Source organism: Sturnira hondurensis, unplaced genomic scaffold (assembly GCF_014824575.4).
Source record: "Sturnira hondurensis isolate 20B ecotype Veracruz unplaced genomic scaffold, ASM1482457v3 Scaffold0000648, whole genome shotgun sequence".
NCBI classification, from domain to species: Eukaryota; Metazoa; Chordata; class Mammalia; order Chiroptera; family Phyllostomidae; genus Sturnira; species Sturnira hondurensis.
Window position 1 is genome coordinate 11381744 of NW_028073279.1, and position 20754 is coordinate 11402497.

Below are 20754 nucleotides of genomic sequence, written 5' to 3' on the forward strand. Positions count from 1 at the left end.
TGTTTGTTGATTTGTTTAGGATGGCCTTTCTGACTGGTGTGAAGTGGTATCTCATTCGAATAAGAAGATTATAACCAGAAACACTGAGATAAAGAACAAACTGACAGTACCAGAGGGTGGGGAGAGAGGGCTATTGGGTGAAAATAGGGGAAGGGCCATCAAGGAGCATGTATAAAGGACACACAGACAAAGACAAAGGGGGTAGGTTTGAGGGTAGGAGAAGGAGTGGTGGGGGAGAGGTGATGGGGGGGAATGGAGAAAACTACATGAACAACAATAATAAAATAATAATAAAAATAAATAAAATGAAGGTAAAAAACAATTAAATTTTAGAATTTTTTTCAGCGTTGCTTTTGGTATCTCATTAACTCTGATATATAGTATTTTCAGTGATCTTGTTTTTAGCTATTTTGTAATTTCAGTCTGAAATTTTCTTTTTCACCCAAAGAGTTGATAGGATTTTAAAGTTTTGATGTTACTTTTATTGTAGTGTGATTGTACAATGTACATCTCTCATACTGTGGATGTGTGTGTTCGTGTGTTCATACATACAATGTTTTTTAAAATGTTGAACAAGCATTTAAAAAGGAATATTATTTATTTTTAGAGCATTGAGTTAAAGAAACAAATATACCGTACTAATTACATTTTTCTGTGTTTCTATACCCTTGCTTATTTTTGATCCATTTGGTGGAATGACAGAAATGATTTAAAGCCCATATATTGTATATTCCTCCTATAGCTCTTATTTGGTGAATTTATTTTCCTAATTATTTCATGTGTTGATATTGGTAACTATAAACCTTCAAACAAAATAAAGCTTTTCTGCCTTTGATTTTTAAAAAATGCTGTCATAAAATACATGAAAATGCTAATGGAATATTTTGCCTATTATAAAATAATAATAATATTATTATTATAATATTTTATAATATAAAATAATATTTTGCTTTGCTTTCCTTCCTGAAGGTAACTCTTTTTATGAATTACTATTCCCTTTAGAATTGGAAAGGGCCTGAATTGGCTTTATGTAAAACTTTCTCTTTTTTGGCCTAAAGTCTTTCTTTTATGGTATTAACATACCATTGCTTTCTTTCTAATTTGAACTTGCTTCAGTTACTTTTGTCGTTTTATTTTTACTTTTTGAACCATTTTAGGTGTGCCCCTCATATACAAGATAGAGTTGAGTTTTACAATGTAATCCTATCTCTAAGTTGGAAAAAATTAAATATTTTCATACTTGCTATTATAACAAATATGTTCTAGAGTTCTGTTGTATTATTTTATTACATTTCTCCTTACTATCCTTTTTTAAAAAAGTGTTTGTTGTTTTATCTTGCATCATCTGTTTAGTTCACCTTATGTTTTGAGTATAATGTTCATTATATTCAGGAAGTGTATATTGCTCTAATGATAACCTTTATAATTGTGTAATATCTTCAGTCCTCTGTTCCTTTATTTTTATTTTTTATTTTTAATATATTTTATTGATTATACCATTACAGTTGTTCTATTCCCCCCCTTCATTCCCCTCCACCCACACACTCCCTCCCCCACCATTCTCCCCCCCTTAGTTTATAACCACGTGTCTCAAGTTCTTTAGATTCTATATTTCCCCCACTATTCTCGCCCTCCCCCTATCTATTTTCTACCTACCCTCTATGATATTTTCTGTGCCTTCTCCTCCCTTCTCCCCCTCCCACCCCTCTGTTTCTAACCCTCCATGTGTTCTTCATTTCTATGGTTCCACTCCTGATCTAGCTGTCCTCTTGGTTTGCTTTTGTTTTAGGTGTGGATGTTAATAACTGTGAGTTTGCTGTCCTTTCACTGTTCATATTTTTCATCTTCTTTTTCTTATATAAGTCCCTTTAGCATTTCATATAATAAGGGCTTGGTGATGATGAACTCCTTGAACTTGACCTTATCTGAGAAGCACTTTATCTGTCCTTCCATTCTAAATGAAAGTTTTGCTGGATAAAGCAATCTTGGCTGTAGGTCTTTGGATTTCATGACTTGGAATACTTCTTTCCAGCCCCTTCTTGCCTGTAAGGTCTCTTTTGAGAAATCCGCTGACAGTCTGATGGGTACTCCTTTGTAGGTGACTGTCCCCTTATCCCTTGCTGCTTCTAGGATTCTCTCCTTCATTTTGGTCTTGGCTAATGTAATTATGATGTGCCTTGGTGTGTTCCTTCTTGGGTCCAACTTCTTTGGCACTCTCTGAGCTTCCTGGATTTCCTGGAAGTCTATTTCCTTTGCCAGACTGGGGAAGTTCTCCTTTATTATTTGTTCAAATACGTTTTCCACTCGTGGCTGTTTCTTTCCCCCTTCTGGTACCCCTATAATCCGGATGTTGGAACGTTTAAAGATGTCCTGGAGGTTCCTAAGCCTCTCCTCATTTTTTTGAATTCTCATTTCTTCATTCCTTTCTGGTGGGATGTTTTGTTCTTCCTTCTGGTCCATTCCATTGATTTGAGTCCCAGTTTCCTTTCCATCACTATTGGTTTCCTGTGCATCTCCCTTCATTTTAATTAGTTTAGCCTTCATATGTTCCTCTAATTTGTGACTATGTTCCTCTAATTTGTGACTATAATCTACCAGTTCTGTGAGCATCCTGATAAATAGTGTCTTGAATTGTGCTTCTGAGAGGCTGGCAATTTCTTGGTCGCTTAGAGTTATTGGCTCTGGGAATTTGAGTTCTTCTTGCACCATCTTTTGGGCTGTTCGTGCCTGTTCCATAGCAGGATCAGAGCCCTAAAGTGTTCACTAGAACAGGGCAACTAAGTCGCTGGGTTGTGACGTTGTATGTGGGGGCGGGGTCAAAGAGGGACAATGGCTTCCCGCCTGCCGCCAAGGCCCCGGTGCCGCAGCCACCACCGTCACCAGGCCCACGCGTTTCGTTCCACTGCACGTGAGTGTGCCACCGCCATCAGCCCTCCACCACTGGGTTCACCCCCTGCGGCCTGTGTGGTCCGTCTCGCTGTGCCGAATGTGCGACCGCGGTCAGTCTGCCCCACACCCTGACTGGTTCCGGGCTGCCTGCGAGAGTAGGTCGGGGGATCTGTCCTGCCCTACCCAGCTCCGCTGCTGGCTCCGCCTCTCTTACCATCCCCATTGAACGGTTCGTAGTTGTCGGACTTCCGTATAATTCCATTTTCTGGTCTTTGGGTGTGTCCTAGTTCTCCAAACCTTTGTTGTTTTCAAACTTGGTTGTGGGAGAAGGCACAGTGTTTCCACCTATGCCTCCATCTTGGCGGAAGTCCAGTCCTCTGTTCCTTTAGATCAGATATTTTTAGTGGGGCCAGTATTGCCACCAAGCAAGTAAAAAATTGGTTCTTAAGGGATGAAAAGAAAACTTAGCTATCACAATGGCTGTGGCCTTACAAAGTGCAAGACTATCATTAGCATCTCCCTCTTTAGGAAAGTTGACCCTTGAACAATGTGGGGGTTAGGGGCACCCATCCCTTCACATTCGAAAACCCATATATAACTTATAACTCCCCCAAAACTTAACTACTAATAGCCTACTCTTGAGTGGAAGCCTTGCTGATAACATAAACAGTTGATTGGCACATATGTTATATACTCTATACTCTGTATGTGTTATATACTCTATTTTTACAATAAAGTAAGCTAGAGAATAGAAAATACTGTTAAGACATTCATAAGGAAGGGAAAATACATTTACAGCATCTACTGAAAACAATTCTTGTATAAGTTCAAACCTATGTTGTTCAAGGATCAACTGTATTTATTTCTCTCATTGGGTTACAATGAGTATTGGATGTTACATGAGCAGCATTGGCATTAAGTTCATAGAAGATAAAGAACAAAATATATGCAGAATTAGAGATTATATTCAAGAATGTATACTTGCCCAATGTGATTTGGAGGGACTTTCAGTCAGTTGCTGGATCCCACAGTCATATGGCAAGCGATAGTCTATATGTGCCTGTCAGTGCCCATTGGCTTCTTTATGAGTTATATTTGATCCTTGTTGCTTCTCTGTGTGAGTTGAGTTTTGAAAAAAATTGTTTAACTTTATTATTTAATTCACAAAAGTTATTCAACCCATCATTAAGTATGTCAGGTACTCCTCAGTTTACAACACACCCAACAGGAGCTCGGGGTTGCTGTGTGGAGGGGCACAGAACTCGTGCCCTTCCTGTGAGCAGACACCCTACATGTGTAAAAAAAAAAAAAAGTATTTCAAGTACTGAAAATTGTCAACTATATCTGAGTGAATATCAAGCAGCTAAATGCTATTTTGTAATTGTTTACTCAAGAAAGTTCTTGGGAATAATATTTTCCAAGTTCTTGGTTATTCAAAGTTTTCTGTACATATAAGACAGCAAGGATGGTTATGAAATTCTTGCCTTAGACTTTGAATAATCAAAAGGGTGAGGAAGATCAACAAAACTTACCAGATGAAGAACACTTAATAAAAAAAACGTACTTGAGTACCATTTTCTTCTGGTATTAAATATTGTTTTAGAGATATCTGAAGATGGCCTGATATTTTCTTCCTGTTAAAAGAATTTTTTTAACTTTCACCCAAACGCATGCTCATTGATTTGTAGAGAGAAGGGAAGGTCGAGAAAAATTGATATGAGAGAGAAACATTGATTGGTTGCTTCTTGTATGCACCTCGACTGAGGACCAAATCTGCAACCTAACTAGGCATGTGTCGTGACCAGGAGTCAAGCCTGGGACTTTTCAGTTTGTGGGTCAATGTTCCAACCAACTGAGCCACACCAGCCAGGGCATTTTCTTCCCTTTTTAATAATTTTTTTCTCTCTCAGCCGCTCAAGTGACTTTTTTCCTTCATGTTCAAAGTTAAATCCCTTTTCTAGATAGAATATGTCGTGATGTTGACTGACTTTTTGTTGATTTTCTTAGTCACGTGATATCTACTTTCAATCCATTTATTTCAGAAAGTTTTCTTCAGCCCTGGCTGATGTGACTAAGTGGATTGAGTGCTGGCCTGTGAATGAAAGGGTTGCCAGTTCAATTCCCAGTCAAGGCACATATGTGGGTTGTGGGCCATTCCCTAGTGGGGGGGGGGGGTATGTGAGAGGCAACTACGCATTGATGTTTCTCTTCCTCTTTCTCCTTCCTTTCCCCGCTCTCTAAAGATAAATAAATACTTTTTTAAAGGAAAGTTTTCTTGAGTACATAATTGAATACTTGTTTTTTTTCCAGGGTTTGGGGTTTTTCTGCTGGGTACCATTTATACATACATTAGATCTATTTCTGCTTTACTTTTTGCCTATCATTTCCTCCTTCCCTCTTTAATACTTTCTAAATTTCTTTTCATTTGATTGCTTTTCTCTCCCCTGTATCTCTTATATATTCTTCACAACATCTCTTTCTTTTACCAATTTTATCCTTTTTGTTTCTGTTTATTTTTCTTAAGTTGTGTCAGCTCACATATGAGCTCCTATTTTGTCATCACTTTCCGATTCTTGTTATCTTTTCTTGAATTCCTTTATTTCTGCCTTGCTTTCCTTCCTGAAGTTAATGCTTCATAAATGTTTTATAATAAGGCAAAATACTTCATTAGAATTTTCATGTATTTTATGACAGCATTTTTTAAAAAATAAAAGGCAGAAAAGCTTTATTTTGTTTGAAGGTTCTTAATTTTAAAGTATTAGTAACCAATTAAAAATTTTAATGGAGCCAGATGAAATATATCTGTGGGATGAATTTGGACTGAAGGCCATCAATTTGTAACTTCATGACAGTATTTTTATAAGTGTTCTTTATCTGATGAGTTTCACTGACCTCTTCACCTTTTTATTATTCAACATAGAATAAATTGGATTGTCTTGGCTCAGGTATTTGTAAGAAATTCCTTCAGGAATTTGTTTCTCATGGGCTTTTGCTGTTGTACATACATCTTGCCTAACTTCCTGAGTTTCTCGTCAATTCTGTCCACTTCTCCCAGATTATTAGCTCATTTTCTTTTCGAGACAGATAGTTTTATCACTTCAAAGTGAGTCTCTTATTTAAAATAAGTTTTTTTTCCTCCATTATTTCTGAAATCTGTACTGTAGGATTCCTCACTAATTGCTTTTCCTCCTTTCCTTCTATTGACTTCCTATTTTAGCTTGTGTTGGCAACCCTTACGCATTTTTCTAATATGTAAATTATATCAGCTTCTTCATTTTGCTGAAAATAGATTTATGGATATTTTTCCTATTCATCTTTTCTTTTTGCATGAAATTCAGGAGAAGTGGGAAATTACTACCTCACACTATTCTATTTTTACTGGAAGCTGATTCCTCCTTTTTAATCCAGAGCAGAACAATCCAGTTACTTTATTGATCTTGCTTAGTTTTAAAAATCAAGATCCTAAAATTTGACTACACTCAAAGTTTTCTTGATACATTTGGCTGTTATTTTAGGAAAGCTTCGTGTAATAAGATAAAAATAGGTAATTTATCATTTTAGTGTCAGGTAGCACCTCTAAAAATAGAATAGGTGTTTTAAAACTGGTGGTGATAACAAGGTATTGGATTGTGTGCTACGTACTTAGGTAGGCTGGGCAAACAGGTAAGAGGATAGTCCTTTATTTCAAGCACCTGAGCATCTAGTGAGAACGTCAATGAACAGGTAATGTTCACTTAGTAATGGTAATAAGAACCTACTTCAGATGTTTTTGTGAAGATTATGTAAATTAATATTAAGTAATACACTTATAACAGTAGCTAACACTGAACAAATGCTGAATAATGTTTACTGCTGTTAATATAAGGATAGGTTGGCACAGGGATAACTGTGAGCCCAGAGGAGAATACTTACGCACTCTGGGATGAGTTTTCAGGGCACATGCTTGAACTGAGGATGAAAAATTATCTAATCAGATAGGTAAGTAGGTGAATAGAGCTTTGCACTATTAGAAATAATTAGAAAGGCATGGAGACAAAGAAGGAAATGGAGAAAAAAGATACTTTTCTAGCATTATTGGCAGTTATGGCTGGAAGGGGAGTAGTAAGAGATAAAGTTGTAATTAAAAAGGCCCGGACTAAGCTGTCATGGGGAAGGTGCATGTTTTCTTTATTCCTGTGCTCTTGGTCCCACCATGTAGTTTGACACATTTGCTGAATTGTTACTTGACTGTTTCTCTCAAAGTTATACTCAGCCATTGGAATATTTTGAGGAGAGATGTGTTTAGATTTGCATTTTTATAATTCTTTTTCTCTTGCTATGTTGAAGATAGACTTGGGGAATAAGAGAAAAGGCAGAAAGATCGATTAGGAAGTTCCTATAGTACTGTATTTTGCTGTATATAATGCACACTTTTTTGTCCAAGTTTTTGTGGCAAAAATAAGGATGTGCATTATAGATGGGAAGTATTAATTCTGTATCTGTGTAGATGTTTTTAGTTCTTTTATTTATGCTTGTGCATTAAAAGTGTAACTCTAGAAAGCAATAACAATATCCTTATGCTCAAAAATAAAAGGTAAAATTTCCTTGTAATACAAAAAACAAGTATCTAAATATAAATAAATAATTGAATTAAACAATTTAAACTAAAGATTTTTTCCCCTGAAAGTTTGGGCCAAAAATATGGGTGCACATTATACACGGCAAAATACAGTAATTCCAGTAAGAAGTGGTAAGGGTATAAACTAAAGCAATGGCAATGGGAATAGAGAAAGAACAGAACAGATTGAAACAGATAGGGGATAGTGTGAATGGGGTTTGTAATATGCATAATGAGGGGAGAATGATGACTAGATTTTTGGCCTGAGTGACTACAAGAATAGTAGCACCATGCACTTAATTTTTTAAAATTTCAATATGTGTGTCTCACTACTTTGTAAAAAATATTTTTCTTAGAGTAATATTTTTATTAACCTTTTCACAAAGTAAAAAAATTACTCTTTTCCTTAAACTTTCCTGTGTTAAATTGTAATCTGACAATTTCTGTGTTACAGAACTTTGCCAGGGTTAAAATGCAAGTAACCATGTCGCTGTCTTCCTTGGTGGGCACATCTCAGAATTTTAATGAAGAATTCTTAAGACGTTCTCTGAAGACTATATTGACGTATGCTGAGGAAGATCTGGAACTGAGGGAAACAACATTTCCTGACCAGGTTAGAGATGCCACTTTCTTGATCATTGATTGAAATAGGACTGTAAAAATAGGCACTTTTGCAAGTTGATAAATTAAACTTTGTTTTTTACTGGAGAAACCTATATCTTTCTTTCAATCCACATATCATATGCCATAGGCGGGACTGAATTTTTTTGTTTGTTTCAATAAATTACCCTTCCTTCTTGGATTGGTTAGTAGAAAGTGGTTAATTCTGTGTGTTTATAACAAAGAAGAGCAATAGACTTAGGCAGTGTGGACCAAAAAAAGCTCTTGTGTTAAAACATTCCCACTTATTACTGAAATAGTAATTTGATTTAAAAACTAAAGTTTCTACAAACTACCTTTTGGGAAAATCAGAAACATAGAAGAGAATTTTCTTCTGTGTTCTTTTCTTGTATCTACACTATGCCTATGTATTATTTCTACTTATAGTTCTACTTGTTCCGAGTGAGAGAACTGAAAAAAAAAACAGTCTGATGAAGGATTTGTTTAAAGTTTCATATCCCATCGTACCCTGGCATTCCCATACTCTTAACTGTATCAATATGAGTATTTGTTTTGAAAATTTTAAATGCTTATCTGAAATATATTCCAAACTAATTTAGTAATTGTGAATGAATGTAATTGAAGAATGTTTTTCATATAATTCTCTGCCACAGGTCCAAGATTTGGTTTTCAATCTCCATATGATCCTTTCGGACACTGTTAAAATGAAGGAGCACCAAGAGGATCCTGAAATGCTGATCGATCTAATGTACAGGTAGGATTTGTTTAATTCACTTAATGCCTTATATAATTCACTTATACCTTATATAGTCAGTGAGACACAGGAAATGTTAGATTAAAAAATATACACAAATATTGTCATTTTTTTAATGATAGAGTGAAAAGACAGAATGTACTTTTTCCAGGCTGCTTTTTCAGATCCCCTATGTGACTTCTTTTAAACATGATGCATAATTGTTCAATATACTTATGGATTATCAAAAACAGGAGGGTTTTTAAAAATAATTATAACACATTAAACACCTTGGCATCTTCTGCCCCAGACTTCTAGGAAGGCCAAACAACCACCCTATTTTAAATGTAAAAAGTCAGTCCTTTAGGAAGAAAATACCATGTATCAATGTTTACAGTAATGTTAACTTTTCTGACTTTAGATATGTTTATGCTTATGGAATAATATTTCTAGGGGCACATTTGGAGAATTTTATAATATCTATTATATGTTGAAAGATGTAGTAAAACTTGAGACTTTTTTTGCCACATGACTCTCTTTTCAGAGTTTTAGAGTTCTTTAAAGGCACAAATATATTTTTTAAGATAAAGGTGATGCAATGAAACTTTAATAATTTTTAATATAAAACTTTATTGTTTCCATAATGAACTCATAATTTTTTTTAGATTTTATTTATTTTTAGAGAGTGGGAAAGGGAGGGAGAGAAACATTGATGTGTGAGAGAAACATCGATCAGCTACCTCCTGCACACCCCCTAATGGACACCTGGCCTGCAGTCCAGTCATGTGCCCTGACCGGGACAAACCAGTGAGTGGCCTTTTGGTTCACAGGCCAGCACTCAATCCATTGAACTACACTGGCCAGAGCTGGACACATAAATTTTCATAGTTTTTCCTTACTGATTGTTTTCTTTAATAATCATATTTTAATATAGCACGTTCTTTTTTTAGTGCCCCCCTCCAGAAAAAAATGCTGTTACCCATTCCATGGGCCCACAACTATTTTCTCTAAGTGTACACAAAGAACTTTCCATATCACTCAAAAACTTGTCTTAATAGGTTGTGTTAGATAACAGAAACCCCTGCAGGCAAACACTGAACAAGCAATCTAAACTCCCTTCAGCTTCGGAAACAAATTCTAATTGGGAAGAATTTTCTGTTCTAATTAGAATTGCCAAGGGCTACCAGACCTCCCCAGATCTGCGATTGACCTGGTTGCAGAACATGGCTGGCAAACACTCTGAACGCAGCAATCACGCTGAAGCTGCACAGTGCCTGGTCCACTCAGCAGCACTTGTTGCTGAATATTTGAGTATGCTAGAGGACCGCAAATATCTTCCTGTGGGATGTGTAACATTTCAGGTAGGAATCTGCCCAATTTACATTAAATCAAGGTATGTCCTTTTTTGGTTCTGACTTTTCCTCCCAATTGACTTTTCCTCCCTGGTGTCTAGATTAACTCACTTTGTAAGGAAAGCATAAAGATGGAAGGTGTGTTCATGAGATGAGTTAACGTTTCACTGTCACTAATACATTTTTAAAGAGTACTTGCTGTTAATTCTCTTTCCAGTTGTCCTTACCTCTGAATGATCAGTGCTGTGTATTTTTATTCTCTCTGCCTATAGCGCTGTGCACTTCATGGCATCTATGGAATACACTCAGAATACTGAGAATCAGAATTCTGTGGAAACACTTGATTGACTTTTACTTAACACGCCAGATAAACCAACAGCCTTCATTCCCTGTATAAAATATACTAATACCATGTGTCTGGTGGTAGTTTACTCTGTAGTAAACTATTTAGTAAACATGTACCTCTGACTCACTAGTTGAATTCATTGTTTACCAAGAGTCAGTTATGAGTTGCTTTTCTGAAAAACCTGTTAATGCCAGGTTTGGAAAATTTCAAATTTTAATTAAATATATCCTCTGATGAAATATGAACACAAAAAGAAAGTGACTTACTGTTTCTCTGAAAACTAAGTTGAATGATTTGCAAAGACTTGATAAAAGTGAGTCTCAAAAAAAAGTGTTGTTAATTTTAGACCAAATATAAAATAAAAGATTGCAGGAAAAGCTCCCTGAAATCCAGGATAATTTGATAATCTTTTGAAATTTAAATTTTTACTCTAAAGAAACCAAAGCTGAATATATTAAATGATGATTGCATTATGGCTATTTAGTCAGGAGAAATATACATGGAACCCTGGTCTGGAAACCCGTACATAAAGACCTTAGACCTACTTTAAAAAATTTGACAAATAAGTATATATCTACTGTAAATGTTTAGGCTAAAATAAAATATTTGTGGTACAAATATATCATTTCTTTTTTAGAAGTAATGGCTGATCCCAATCTTATGGGGTAAAGAAGCCATTATTATACCTGAGTTTCTTCATTAACTCGGTATATGTTGGGCAAGTCAAAGAAACCATTTTTTGTACCTTAATTTCCCTCATAGGGAGTTTTGACAAGATCAATTAAATTAAATACTTTTTAAGTCTTCTTAGATGTCCTATGCCAAGTTACTATTTTCCTTAACCTGTGAGTTTTAAAAGTTTTCTTTCTCACAACTTTTTACTGATGGAAAAGTCATCTGGCAATGGGGTTTCATTTTATTATCCCCTTCAAAACACAGAAAGTTTTGTCTTTTATCTGTGTATTGACTACCCTTTTTTAACCTAGACTGAGAACTATATTTCATCTTCAATTATTTTTTTCATACACATCTTTCATGCTAAGAAATTAATTCCATTTCAAAACTTTTTTTCAATGTTTTTCTCCCTAGAATATTTCATCTAATGTTTTAGAAGAGTCTGCAGTCTCAGATGATGTGGTATCTCCAGATGAAGAAGGTATTTGCTCTGGAAAGTACTTTACTGAGTCAGGACTTGTGGGATTATTGGAACAAGCAGCTGCTTCTTTCTCTATGGTAGATAACTCTTGTTCATTCTCTTTCCCCAGTTACATATCTCTGAATTATTAGTGATGTGGATATTTATTCTCTCTGCCTATGATCTTGCTTTTCCTTTACAACAGTTTTCTCTGAGTACCTTAAGACATATTATGAATAGGCATGCAGCGCTCAAGCTGCCTTAGATCTCCACCCTGCTGGTGGCATGCAGCTCATGGGACCTCAGCCTCCTGAGTTTGCTTCTGGAGTTGGCAGGGTTCCTGGTGTTTGTCCAATACCAGTGTTACTACAAGTACCCACTGCTGACCTACCTGGAGTACCCCATTCTCACTGCACAAGTATGTGTGCACTCGAAAATGGTTTTGTCTTTTCTGAGTCTGACAAGTTGTAGAAGAGCTACCCTCAGTTCCACATTCGGCTTCTATGTGGAACCCCATGGGCATGGGGTACAGGCTGGTGGAGATGCTAGCTCAGCCACTTCCTTAACACTTGGTAAGATCTGTGACATGTTGGTTCATCCTCACCCTGCAGAAGTGAATCATAGACCTGGCTATGAATTTATGTACATTCATCATTGTGGCCAGTAAGTTTGCTCAGCTGCAGTACCTGTGGAAGAACTGGGACTCAGGGTCATGAGTGCCCTAACCTGGAGCCTCATTTCCTACACATGCGCCAGAAATCTGGGAAGTTGAAACAGCAAAGACCATGTATTACATTTCAACCTATTTTGCACATACTCCATGCTTATCATGTTCTTAAATATTTGCTGAATTTCTGGTCAAGATGGAAGCATAGGTAACCATAGCACACCTCCTTGCACAACCACAGCAAAAATTCTAACTAAACTACAAAACAACTATCAGCCAGAATCATCAGAAAATCGAGCTGTGTGGAAGTCCAACATCAAGGAATTAAAGAAGTCACATTGATCCAGGCGAGTAGGAGGGACAGAGACATGGAGATGCAAAATGGGCAGTCCCACACCCACATGTGGTAGATATAAGGAGGGATAGCTCGGAAGCAAGGGATCCCAGCTCCACACTAGACCACCCAGCCCAAGATTCCAGTGCCAGGAAGATAAGTCCCCATAACTTCTGGCTGTAAAAACCAGTGGGGTTTGGGGCAGTGGAAAAACTGTAGGATTCTTGGGAGTCTTCTTAAGGGTCCTGCAATGGACTTAGGACTTACACAGACTCATTCCCTTACACAGACTCACTGGGCTCTGTTACCAGGGCAGCAGCTGGAAGGGCATCTGTGGTATACAGGGAGAAACTGAAGTGTCTGGCATCAGGGCAAGTGCCAAGGAACAGCTTCCTCCCAGACAGAACTCCAGAGGCCAGGCAGTGGCCATTGTCCCTTTTCTGAGCCATGCATCACACAGCCACATAGCAGTGATACCGTATCTAAGACTCCATCAACCTGGTTCACACAGGTTGCTCCACCATTGTGAAGACCTAAGGCTCCACCCCATCCAACTTATGGGTGCACTTTTCTATAATAGGCCACGCTACTAAAACAGGGAGTCAAAGCAGCTCTCCTTAATACATAGAGACAAACACAGGAAGGCTGCCAAAATGAGGAGACAAAGAAATGTAGGCAAATAAAAGAACAGAACAAAACTCTAGAAGAACAATGAAACAAAATGGAGATAAGCAATCTGTCAGATGCAGAGTTCAAAACACTGGTTATTAGGATGCTCAAGGAACTCATTGGGTACTTCAGTAGCATAAAAAAGACCCAGGCAGAAATGAAGGTTACACTAAGTGAAATAGAGAAAAATTTGCAGGGAATTAACAGTGGATTGGATGAAGCCAAGAATCATATCAATGATTTGATATAAGGAAGGAAAAAGCAAGCAATCAGAACAGTAAGAAGAAGGAATCCAAAAAAAATGAGGCTAGAATAAGGAGCCTCTGGGATAGCTTCAAATGTACCAACATTTGAATCATAGGGGTGCTGGAAGGAGAACAAAAAGAGCAAGAAGTGGAAAACTTATTTGAAAAAATAATGAAAGAAAACTTCCCTAATTTGGTGATGGAAATAGACATACAAGTCCAGGAAGCAAAGAGAGTCCCAAATAAGATGGACACAAAGAGGCCCACCCAGAGACACATCATAATTAAAATGCCAAAGGTTAAAGATAGAGAATCTTAACAGCAGCAAGAGAACAGCAGATAGTTACCTACGAAGGAGTCCCCATAAGACTGTCAGTTGATTTCTCAAAAGGAATTTTACAGGCTACAAGGGACTGTAAAGAAGTATTCAATGATGATAAGCAAGAATGTACATCCTAGATTGCTATCCAGCAAAGCTATTATTTAGAATTGAAGGGCAGATAAAGCGTTTCCTAGACAAGATAAAGCTAAAGTTCATCATCACCAAGCCATTTTTGTAGGGAATATTAAAGGGATTATTTAAGAAAAAGATCAAAACTATAAAAATATACATATGTGTGTTGTATGTTAAATATAGACACATTCAAGCTTACATCTATATCCATCTATAGGAGACAATATACTGTGCAAAATTTTTTATGAAGCCTTAATAAAATTAAAAATTAATACCATTTGTTTTTATGTGCTTTTGGAAAAGCCTTAGTGGTATTGCTTTAGCAGCAATATTGTGAACTCATAAATTGTAAGTATTTACTTTCTTAGCGATATAAAAGAAAGCAATATCTTTTCTTATAGGCTGGCATGTATGAAGCAGTTAATGAGGTGTACAAAGTACTTATTCCTATTCATGAAGCTAATCGGGATGCAAAGAAATTATCCACAATTCATGGTAAACTTCAAGAAGCATTCAGCAAAATTGTTCATCAGGTAATGATTGCAATTTCTAGCTTCAGTATAAATGGATAAAACTGTCTAAAAGCATTAGTGTTGCATTGTACTGGTGTCAGACTAGATCCCATGGAATGACCATTTTAATCAGTTTACAAATGAACAGTGTCAAAATGATGGTTTAGGACCAAAGCAAGGTTCATTAACAGAAAAATGAATTTACATAAGGTAGATAAAAATCATCATAAACTTCCCACATAGCTTTTCTTTTTTTTCTACTTTTTTGAATTCCTAGTAGTTGCCCAGTTTTTTAAAATTGTGAATTATTTTGTTTCACACTGTGAGTTATAATTATGAATATGATTTTTAAGTTGATTTTTATTTCTTTGCTGCCAAAAGTTTTTATATTTATCTTTTATTAAATGATATGAAAGTTTAATAAACCCCTAATATTTTGTGATTACAGCTGAGCTGTTTTTCTTAGATGTTTCCATTCAATCATCCTTTGATATATTTCTAATACGAATATAATGAATAAAATGGTTGTCTTATGTTTATTCAATTATAATAGTATGATTTAGTACTTGTTTATGGGACCCTCACATTACCACAAAAATTAAAGTCAAAATAAACTTGGTTTAAAAACTAATTAGACTATTAACAGTCGGTGTCCCTGAAACTAAGTCCTTGGCTCCATTTAAATAGTCTGAAGTACTCTGTTGAGCCTTCTCCTCCTCTGTGTTGCTGCTCCTTGCCTGTGCCGCCTGTGCTGTTAGCTGCTAGTGGATCATCTAAGAGGAAGTGGGATATTGAATATCCGCTTTTGTATTCAGTACTAGTCCTACTTTATTGTCTGTCAGCCTCACCTCCTCTTTCTTGCCATTGTCTAGGCTGTTCTAGATGAATTGATACATTCTAAAAACTTTTAAGTCTTAAAATAGGGCTGCTATACTGTTATGCCAGAATTTTATTGTCATCTATTAAAATACTGAAATTCCAAAAGATTTACTAGGATTCATAATCATAACAGGTGGGTCTTTTTTACAATCAGTTATGTGCAGACTGTCAAAGCTTCTAGAGCTATAAACTGCAAATTATATAGGTCAGGTCTGGAACATCTAGAGCAAGTAGATTACAAGAAATCTTCATGTATTTGTACCACAGTATTTGAGCAAAATTGCAATTTCTATTCCAAAACTTACCCTGGGTAGTTCAATGAAGTATAGCTGAGTTTAGTTAGAGGTTTAATTTAGATGCAAATATGGAACAAGCAATTGGCTTTCTCTCCCAAAAAATGTGTACTTTCACTTTGAAAGTTTTTAAAAGGTGAAATTTCGTTGTTAGGCTTTGAAAAACAATTTATAAAATTGTTGGAGCTCTTAAAAGTGGGAGAATATGGTCTTTAAAAATATCAGTGTTTTCTATTTATGGAGAAGATTTATCGTATATGGTGTCTTTACACTACTGAACTTCCTTTGGCCTTTTTTTGTTTTTTTTTAAACAGTTTTTTTTTTATGACCTGCCCTTTTTTACTTTTTATTAATACAGAGTACTGGCTGGGAGGTAGGTAATGTTTTAGTTAGTTAAAGACACTAATAGATTGACTTGATCAGATTTCTCATGCCAATGCTTTGCCCACATGTGCTAGCTGTGGGCATTCTGTTGCTATCTGCTCTCAACTGAATTCATTAACCAAAGAAATTTTGTTAAAATACTGTACGTTTGAAAAATTTATTATTAAGAGGTGTAGGTAGTGCATGGAAATCCATGTTACACTAATGAGATTCTTTGGTAAATGAGCCACTTGTCATCACGTTAGCTTGTTTTTATCCTTTGAAGCATTTTCTTTCATCAACATTTACACACAGATTTCTTTTTTTAACTGTTGTTTCACCTCATTTTACAGAGGTCGATTTATACGTTATTGCTCAGAGGTGTGAATAAAAAATACTGTATTTCATCTGCTCTAAGATGCCATCAATTGTAAGACGTCCCTTTATTTTGTATGCGTTTAGTAAAAAAACCCGAAACGTCTGTATTAAACTACAACATGCTATCGATTGAAAGGTGAATGCCAACCACAGAGGTATTACAATGTGGGCCAAAAAAATGTGCACCTTAGAATCGATGAAAGAGTCACTTCACTTTAAGGTCTGCTGAGGAGAGAAATTCACTTTTGTCATTTAAATTTTGTTGGGGGGAAGGAGAAAGAGATTGAGAGAACTTAAAATTTAATTTGACTTCATATTCTGACAGTGTTTGATAATAATGTTTAATTAAAAACTGTGTGCTTTCTTTTATGTTGTAAGTGATTAGGCTCATGAAAAATTATATATAAATCAAATCTTACCTGAAAAATGCCAGGAAGAAATTGATTGCCATTGTTTTAATTTTTTTTCTGTAAAGGAAAGAATTCTATAAAATGGGTTATAATTTATTTAATGAGGTAAAGCAAGGTATTAATAAATCAGATTTATATGAAGCTAGGTGTACTTGTAATGTTGTCTGCTTTGCCTCTCATCTGGAAGTCAAGTTTATGTTGACTGAAAAGCTTAGGGTTTCTCTGTTTGGTTTTGTATTCTTGTTTTGGGAGCCAAATAGAAAACCTTAGGAATAAATGTTTCTACTGCATTTTCTTCCATTTCTGAATCAGTTCCCACCTTTTGCTTTTGTACTTTTACATCTACCTTAATTCTCCAGATTAAATGTGTTTGACCTTATTAGTACCTACTGTGGAATCCCTCATTTCTGGGTCTAATTAAGACATACATAATGAGGCTTGCCATGGGTATCTATGAGTGATAAGGCTCCTTATGGATTTCCTGTCATGAAATGGAATTAGTTGAAAAGTACGCATAAAAGAAGATATATGGAAACCTCTGAGCAGTTTATTCAGTCTGCTTGATGCTAAATCGACCCCTGAAAGGTACAATGTTCACTGGTTATGACATTAATATCATTCTGTCATCATGTTTACTGCATGGTAAAAATCACACAGACTTTGTTTTCTTGTTTATACCTTGTCACTACCTTTCACTGGACCTTTAGCTTTGTAGCTTCTAAGATTGTTGCACGCTTGTTTTTTGCTTTTTTCCTTGTAAAACTTAAATGGATGCTTGCATTTTAAAAATGTGTTTTGCTACCATTTGCTGCTTATTTGTTTTGAAATTTCCCTAATTAAAATGCTTTCTGTTTTCTCTTCTCTCTTGCCCCTGGTTGCTGACCCTACTCCCTACTTTTACTATTGTCTGTTGTGGTAAGTTTCTATCTCGTGAATATTTTTCTTTTTGACTTGGAAAACTTCAGTAATTTCATTTTTTCTGTAGAAACTATGTTTCCTAGCTAATTTTCTAGTAGTCTCAAAGAACTCTCACTGGGTTTAAATTCCGTAAGAATAATTGATTCATTGTAGAATGGCTCTGATTTATAGGAAAACCCTTCTGGGTTTATATGTTAGCAACGTGTTTCATTGTTCATCATGCTCCTTGATCTGGTACAAATTGTTTCAGTTGGCAGAGCTTTTGGGGAATATGCATGCGGGTGTGTGTATACTTTATGTAAAAGGTAACTCTAAAACTTGACACTTAGCAATTTTTAAAGTACTTACCATGCAAAATAGCAAATCAGGAGCCCTTCGTGAATCATGGTGGCTGCTAATCTGCTGTGACTGTTTCAGTGCCTTGATGGCTGATTACTGTTCATTTTTATTTGTTTCTTTCCCCCATCTATTTTTAATATAATTTATTGATTATGCTATTACAGTTGTCCCATTTTTTCTGCCCTTTATTGCTCTCCGCCCTGTACCCCACCCTCCCTCCAGCATTCCCCTACCTTACTTCATGTCCATGGGTCGTACATGTAAGTTCTTTGGCTTTTCCACTTCTCATATTATTCTTAACCCCTCCCTGTCTATTTTGTACCTGCTGTTTATGCTTCTTATTCCCTGTACCTCTGCCCCCATTTCCCCCACTTCCCCTCCCTATTGATAACCCTCCATGTGATCTCCATTTCTGTGAATCTGTTCCTGTTCTAGTTTGCTTAGTTCATTTTTGGTTTGGGTTCTTGTTTTTTAGGTTCAATTGTTGATAGTTGTGAGTTTGTTGTCATTTTACTGTTCAAAAGTATGGAGCACTTCATGAATTTGCGTGTCATCCTCGTGTGGTGGCCATGCTAATCTTCTCTGTGTCGTTCCAGTTTTAGTGTACGTACTGCCAAAATGAGCACTTCCTAATTTATTTTTTAAAATAATAGAAAATAAAATGTGCTTTAATCATTTCTCATGATTGCATTTTAAATAATTTTTGTCTTATTTTAAAATAATTTTTCTTTTTAAAAGGCTTTGTTTATTTATTTTTTTTTGTTTTAGGGTGGGATAGGAAGGAAGAAAGAGAGGGAGAGAAACATCAGCGTGTGGTTACCCCTCATGTGCCTCCAAGCAGGGACCTGGCCACCCCCCAGGCATGTGTCCTGACTGGGAATTGAACCAGCGACCCTTTGTTTCCCAGGCTGGTGCTCAGTCCACTAAGCCACACCAGCTAGGGCTATATGGAAATTTCTATAACCTCACATTTTGTGTATTTCATTGTTAAAAACTAAATTTATCTTTTTACCAAATAGTGATCAATTTGTATTCAGAAGTAGATAATTTGTATTTATAGTAGAGGACAGTGTTATAAGATAGAGGAAGACAGCTCTAGCTGGTATAACTCAGTGGATTGAGCGAGGGCCTGCGAACCACACGATCACGGTTTGATTCCCAGTCAGGGCACATGCCTGGGTTGCAGGCCAGTTCCCAGCAGGGGACACACCAGAGGCAACCATACATTGATATTTCTCTCCCTCTCTCCTTCCCTTCCCCTCTAAAGATAAAAAAAAAAAAAGATAGAGGAAGACAAAGCATGGGAGAGGAATACTAAGTAATTACTAAAGGAAATTCTCACAGATCCTCAAGGAGAACGCCAGAGAAGTGTAAGATGGTATATATACTTTGTCCTAGTATTTGTATACCAGTACAGAGTATGTGGATTATGTAGCCTTAACAAGAACCTGGGCTAAGGTGTCAAATATATTGGGATTTAACTCCCAGCTCCACCACAGTATGGTCTCCCAAGTGTGAACCTGGACAAATTATTTTTCCTTATCCTAAAATAAAACGGGAAATAATGGTACCCAGGTCAATGTTGTGATTAAAAATTGACATAGTGCACATGAAGTGGGTAGCCAATGTCTAGCATAGGCTAAGTACTCAAAAATGTTGGAGATGATTATTTTTGTTGTTATTACATTTATTATTATCATCATTATTTTTACTATCACTTAAAATCCTAACATAATTAGGTTAATAAAATCTAAGAGGTTCCCAAGTTGAGATCTGTGGCTGCATAAACTGGTAAAAGTGAGTGTGTTCTTTAAGATGAGTATATCTAATAGAAGGGAAGGGAGTTACCACTGTGTGAAATACTGGTGTGCCTATATGGAAATCAGTTAACTTGAAGGAAGCAGGTGAGGATAAAAGCAGTTATAGAAGTAATGTCATTGTGGGAAATATAACCAGCTCAACAGAATGTTTCTTATGAAATACGGCTTTAAGAAACTAGGTTAGCTTTAAGATATATTTGTCATAAGGGATTTCAGCCACTAGAGACATGGATAGATGAATAGGTAGATTTCCTTGTCTGGGACATAGTTTCATCACCCATAAGACTAGAATCAATTAGTTGAACTGCTAACAAAGAATAAGTTGAAGTGTGGAAATGATAGAAAGTTTAAAAAGAGTTTGTAACAGTAAGGAAAAATACTGTTAGAAAAACATAGGCTAGATTATAGAAAGTGGATTTTTTAAAAATTCAAAGGAAAAACAGATATACTATAGTCCAAAACTCTGAAAAGGAAATTGAGATGAAGTGATGTTTTTCCTGAAGATAAGCTATATATTATGCTTTCATGAACCTGATAGGGTCAGTGGTGTGACACTAGAGACTTAAATTGACAGTAAATTTACTCAGACTCTTAATGTTTATTCCTTTGCTGCTTCCTCCCCAATTTTAGTATTCTTTTTTTTTTTTTTTTCTGTTTTCAATTCCGGGAACTCCATATAGTTTGCCTCAATGATCTGCTTCACTCACACAGTCCACCTTCCTGTTCCCCAAACACATCAGGTAGGCTTTGGCCCTCGAGTCTTTGCACCAGCTCTGTCCTCTGCCAGGAATCCACTTCCC

The 20754-nt window shown here is 36.2% G+C and overlaps 1 protein-coding gene, 1 long non-coding RNA gene, 1 other non-coding gene and 1 pseudogene across 7 annotated transcripts in view; 2 read left to right on the plus strand and 2 right to left on the minus strand.

Moving 5' to 3' along the window:
- DOCK7 (dedicator of cytokinesis 7) overlaps positions 1–20754 on the plus strand; it is a 217597-nt gene that overhangs the window by 184280 nt on the left and 12563 nt on the right. For 3 of the 5 annotated variants that reach the window (XM_037043528.1, XM_037043521.1, XM_037043549.1), the window contains 5 exons: positions 7941–8099; positions 8761–8861; positions 10009–10201; positions 11628–11771; positions 14444–14575. In XM_037043528.1, the coding sequence (XP_036899423.1) occupies positions 7941–8099; positions 8761–8861; positions 10009–10201; positions 11628–11771; positions 14444–14575 (729 nt within the window). Of the gene's footprint in view, positions 1–7940; positions 8100–8760; positions 8862–10008; positions 10202–11627; positions 11772–14443; positions 14576–16084; positions 16100–20754 lie in introns of all 5 variants that reach the window. The other 2 variants (XM_037043513.1, XM_037043538.1) reach the window with 1 other exon arrangement.
- On the minus strand, positions 1631–12342 carry LOC118985239 (uncharacterized). Its single transcript, XR_005066081.1, has 3 exons — positions 12260–12342; positions 4152–4158; positions 1631–1641 (listed from the first exon to the last, which is right to left on the minus strand). It is a non-coding gene; the product is annotated as an uncharacterized LOC118985239 (long non-coding RNA).
- Positions 4076–4185, plus strand: LOC118985791 (uncharacterized; annotated as a pseudogene).
- LOC118985712 (U6 spliceosomal RNA) lies at positions 18654–18760 on the minus strand. Its single transcript, XR_005066179.1, has one exon. It is a non-coding gene; the product is annotated as a U6 spliceosomal RNA (small nuclear RNA).